A 5,672-nucleotide genomic window follows, 5' to 3' on the forward strand; every position below is an offset into this window, starting at 1 on the left:
TGATCTCATCAGCATAACAGTGTCATTCAAATGCATAGGTGCTAATCCAATCAGTCTGACAGTACTATTCCAATCAGCATAACTACTCAAAGACTGGGACAGAGGCACCAAGAGCCATTACAAACAAAAGGTGATCGTCTCAGTAATCTGGTTCATTTTACTAACAATAGGAGAACAGGAACAGACAGGAACCTTTTGCTACACTTTGCTTAAGATAATCATTTGTCTGATGTAATTTACCTTAAATGCTAAATACAATGTACTTCACCTTAGTTTTTCATGTGATGCTATGTCAGAACATAGGATCAGCATATTTAAAACAGATTCTTAAATTTGTAATCCCACAATTCTCCCTTTGAGAGTTCTAATAACAAAGTAAAAATACAAATTTAGACATTTAAAAGTTCATTCTTGTAACCTGTGATCGTTAAAGGCACATTGCACTTGCTCTGTGTTGATTGTCTGTAGTGACGAACGGTCTTAACAGAGGATAACAAATTCTTCCCTGCCGAACCAGAGGATAACCTTCATCTCTAAAATAAATTTTTTTTAGAGGATAACTTAGTTAACCAAACCCTACAGCTGAATTGAGGACTCGAGCGTCGCTGCAGTCATCCAAGTCTGACTAATGTAGTGTTACATTGTAGTTTATATAAATTTTAAAGGGGCGGGATACATTCAGTAGAGGTGGAGACAATCTAAACAAAGCATGCAAATGCAATACAGGAATCAGCCCGTTACCGGAATTTCTCCATCCCTGATCTCATCAGCATAACAGTGTCATTCAAATGCATAGGTGCTAATCCAATCAGTCTGACAGTACTATTCCAATCAGCATAACTACTCAAAGACTGGGGCAGAGGCACCAAGAGCCATTACAAACAAAAGGTGATAATCTCAGTAATCTGGTTCATTTGACTAACAATAAGAGAACAGGAACAGACAGGAACCTCTTGCTACAAACTTAACATAATCATTTGTCTGATGTAATTTACCTTAAATGCTAAATACAATGTACTTCACCTTAGTTTTTCATGTGATGCTATGTCAGAAAATAGGATCAGCATATTTTAAACAGATTCTTAAATTTGTAATCCCACAATACCTTTGTCATGCTAAACACCTGAGGCTGCAAGGAATGTAGAGTCTGTTTAATGGGTTGTAATTGTACTGTCTTTTACCTCATACCTGGCATTCCTGTTAAATTAAGTATCCCAGCATCTACCCTGACTGACTTCTATAGCCCTTGTCTCTCACTCTTCATCTTTTTCTTGTATTGTCTGCAGGCCTGCGCTCACCGCTGGAAGAATGTATACTATGAATCGGAGTATATCCTCCCTCACGGATACTGCTCCGTCATCCCAGCCACTCTGCAGGGCAAGTCACAGCCTCTCATACCGTGTTATGAAGGTATGACATGCTCTTTATGACTTTAACTCATCTCAATTATCTTTCAGGATTATTAATGTACCATTATAGTATTTAATAATATAATATTTTATAAATGTGTGTGTGTGTGTGTGTGTGTGTGTGTGTGTATCCTTCCTGCATAAACCTGTCCCTGTTGGTCTGGCAGTAGCTTGCTTGCCCTACTCAGTTACCTTGTTTAATTTCTTAATTCAAGTTATATATATTTTGTTCTATTTGTGTTATTTATAATAAGTGAAGTGAAGTTTTTCGGCCGATATATCAGTATCGGTCTTTTTTTTACTCCCTAATATCGGTATTGGCATCGGCCCCCAAAAAACCTATTTATTTACAACAAGACTATATTTTATAAACAAGACTTAATGTCGTAATTTTGCTTCTCAAGTGAATGTATCTTGATTTAAGAATGTTTAGAAATTTGGAAAACAAGACAAATATACTTATAAAATAATTAAAGCTAAAGAATTTTAATGTAGCATTCTGCACTCTCTCGAATACTGTCATCATAAACAATAGTGCAGAAAGGATGTAAACAAGAAATTCATTTTGCGGTTTAGACAGCGAGATTCAGTGGGCTCGTGCTAGACTGAAATCATCCATTTGAGAGCTGGGGAAGGTTTGTTGCTCGTTTTCTGTTTTAATCCCAAATTGAATAACCATTTTGTTTTTCATGCTACTAAAATAACCAATGTGAAGAATGTCATGAATATGATGTGTCGTTTCCCCCACACAAAAACGTAATCGACATTAATCGTCATTGTCACTTCAAATTTAAGGACATAAAAAGACTTAAATGCCTTAAACGGTACAAGAAAAGACTTTATTATAATTTCAAGAGGGCTTAAAACTTGAGGACAGAAAGGCAAGAATCATATGTCTTAATGGGATGATTAAACTTCATAAGGGTATGATTTCATTGAATAAACAAACAAAACATTGTCAAAACGCGGCGCGGGTGTTTTTTTTTTATAGCACAATAAAATCTGATTTAAAGTGAAGAACTCAAGTATGTAAACATGTATTTTACCACAGTTGTAACACAGTACTGGAAAATCTTGAAAATGCACCCTGAAAGTGCTTGAATTTTACTTTGGAAAAGGTGTAAGAACCCTGGTGTTAATGGTAAATGCTGAAGCAGACATCACTATTACTATTGCTAATACTTAGGGCTAGTCATTTGAGCAAACCTCTAACCCCAAAAATTACCATAATTGAACCACAGTTCAATTAATGTAAAGGCAGGTCAACTAAATAAGTGAAACCGCTGTTTTTCAGTGTGGTCAGAGCCGCTTCCATGAGGCGCCATAATGGACTAAAGTCAAGTGAGAGATTGAAACTGATCCTGCATATTCACTCTACATGCCGGGTGAAATTGTGGTTCAGTTATGATACGGTGATTCATTACAGTGCGTACTGAATCTTTGATATGTATGACACTGTATAATGTATTGTGAGGTAGTTAGTGATAATCAGGCCTATTGTTAGAGAATTTCTGGTCTTCATCAAACTAGAAGTCCAGCAAACACTCCATTGAAGCAGACTATAGAAATGACGGCCAAGTTCAAGCCTTAAAAACCCTCAGAACAAGTTGGAAAGATGACACTGTTTACTGTGGCACATGTTCACAACGGGCTTCGCAATGAGTTATGGCGTCCTGAACTTCCTCCAAAACCTCAGACTGATGTTTTCTGGCATCAAAGCATTGGCACCTCCAGAATCAGAAAGAAGCAGCACGCTGGAGAGAAATATGACCCGTCAGGCAGGGCGCAGCATCTGGGAGTTTGGAGGTCACATCTGGGGTTATGATGGTTAAATATTTGACTCTTTGCACATCAAGATAAAGGACAGTTTAGCCTTTATTCAGCAAACGTTATGACCACAGTGCATGTCTAAAAGACCATTATGTCACCATGCTACCAAACCCCCCTGCTATTATTAATAATAATAATAATAACTTTATGATATTGAGATCACAAAACATGCTCATTGTTAAAGGACAGTTCCAGGTTCATAATTTCAACAATTTTACCTGAATGTGTGGCATAATATTATACACCACAAAAAAAAAAAAATAAATACTTTCTCATTTATTTATTTATTTAGAATTAAAAGTTGTTCCAGGTTCATAATATTATTTTCTTTAATTTGTGACATAATATTATATACCACAAAAAAGTTTTAACTTTCCATTTATTTATTTATTTGATTGTTTGTTTGTTTGTTTGTTTGTTTATTCTGTGTTTAAAATTTAACAGCTTTACTTGAATATGTGGCATATTATTATATACCACAGAAAATAATTTCTACTTTTTTTATTTATTTTATTTATTTATTTTAATTTAACTTTTTCATTTATTTATTTAAATAGCAGAATTCACAGTTATTTTTATTAAGGCAGTTTTTCTTCATCAGTATCTCCTTTCCTTGTGCATTTCAAGCAAAAGTGTTTAGGGATTTCATACTGATCATAGGAGAAATATTGAATGTAATTTTGCACAGATTAGGTCAACTAGAAATTTCCTTACACTAGCCTCATATTACATACAGTGCATTATGTTTAAGTCTTGTGGCTATACTTTCAAAATAGTGTATATTTTAATTTCCATCCCAGTGAAGTGCTTTACCCCAAAGTGCATTAATGGCAAACACAATTTTTGCTTATCTTTACAAACTGTGAAATGAGTCAAAACTATTATCTGTGGTAATCGACGACATGCCACAGATGCACAAAAACTTGTTTCTGGTGCCAATCAACACCTGTCAATATCAGAACTGGCTCACGCTCGCTGTTTATCGCTCCCCCCATCACGTATTATACTTCTGACAGATGTTATTGTAGTATATTAAATTCAACACCTCCATCAGCATCGAATTTCATCATCCCATTAGGATTCCTCGTATTTGATAGATGTTTTGATTTGCTGCGGAAAGATCGAAGGAGGGAATTGCATGAATTCTTGATCAGAATTAGTTTCTGTGTCCAGCTCCCGAGTTATATATTTCTTTCCATATCTTTTCCCGACTCCAGTGAGTTGCCATCGGGGGCCTTCTATGTGTGTGCAGTGCATTATGGGGGGATCCAAGCCTAATATTTTCTGTAACCGGAGAGCACAGCGATCCCCCCCGTTCTCAAAGCCCTCCTGAGCGAGAGCTGCTAGGTCGTTCTCAGTCTGTCTCTCTGCCCCCAGATTCCTCTTGGATGGACCTGGGACTTTGACTAACTCCATATGGAATGTCGGAAGAACTCCAGTAAATGCTGGCTCAGGCTCACAGTGAAATCATTTGTGGTCTGTTGTTTTTTTCCTTCCCCTCTCTCTCTCTCTCTCTCTCTCTCTCTCTCTCTCTCTCTCTGTCCCTCTACTCGCTCTCACAGACCATAAGAAGACCTATGGGGAAGAACACGGCTCGTGCCAAGCCGGGATCGCAGGCGTTTTCACTGAGGTCAGTAGAAGTACGAGCGTGTTATGCGTTTTCACATGTGTGGTACTCTGGGCTGGCGAGTCTGTGCTGTGATTACATGTATGAACACTCACATAATGACTCACAAGTATGATTGATATATTTACTCTTCAAGGGGTAGTTCAACTAAAGATGTCTGTCATCATTTACTCACCTTCATGTCATTCCAAACCTGTGTGATGCTCTTTCCTCCTCAGAACACAAATGAAGATGTTTAGCAGAATTTCCAATCTGTTCTTTTCTTTGTGTGGATATGAAGATCAATAAAAGTAGTCATGATTCGCATCTGAATATTTTTAATATGTATTTGAATATACCCATATGCGAATGAGAATTGAGTTGTGTAGAATGGAAATCGGGGTTCTTATTGTTAACTGAAACCATAAAAACATTTTCATTGCTTGAGATAAACATTAACTGAAAAAAATAAAAATTAAAAAATTAATGATTTCATATTTTTAAATCCTATTTTATTTCAGCTAGTTGCCAAGTTAACATTTCTCATTGTCATTTAGTTCAACCTAAAGTACAAAAATAACTAAATTAACTAAAACAAACAAAAACTATATAGACATTTAAAAAATAAAAAGTAATAAAAATGACAATACATATATGTAACTAAAATTAGAGTGAAAACAGAAGAATACAATCTAATTTAAAATATTAGAAAAACTATAATCAGTATAAAATGTAGTATCAATTATACTAAAATAACGTCTCGGTATGATACCAACGTATGGTAACCCTCGTTCCCTGAAGGAGGGAACGGAGACGTCACGTCGGGG

General features: G+C 36.1%; 1 protein-coding gene across 1 annotated transcript in view; it reads left to right on the forward strand.

Moving 5' to 3' along the window:
• Positions 1-5,672, forward strand: part of LOC107679186 (integrin alpha-9-like) — a 101,244-nt gene that overhangs the window by 20,191 nt on the left and 75,381 nt on the right. Inside the window, exons 4-5 of the mRNA XM_016474694.1 lie at positions 1,287-1,410; positions 4,802-4,869. Of these exons, the coding sequence (XP_016330180.1) occupies positions 1,287-1,410; positions 4,802-4,869 (192 nt within the window). The remainder of the gene's footprint in view (positions 1-1,286; positions 1,411-4,801; positions 4,870-5,672) is intronic.

The sequence above is a fragment of the Sinocyclocheilus anshuiensis genome, unplaced genomic scaffold, assembly GCF_001515605.1.
Source record: "Sinocyclocheilus anshuiensis isolate Anshui unplaced genomic scaffold, SAMN03320099.WGS_v1.1 scaffold300, whole genome shotgun sequence".
Lineage (NCBI taxonomy): Eukaryota > Metazoa > Chordata > Actinopteri > Cypriniformes > Cyprinidae > Sinocyclocheilus > Sinocyclocheilus anshuiensis.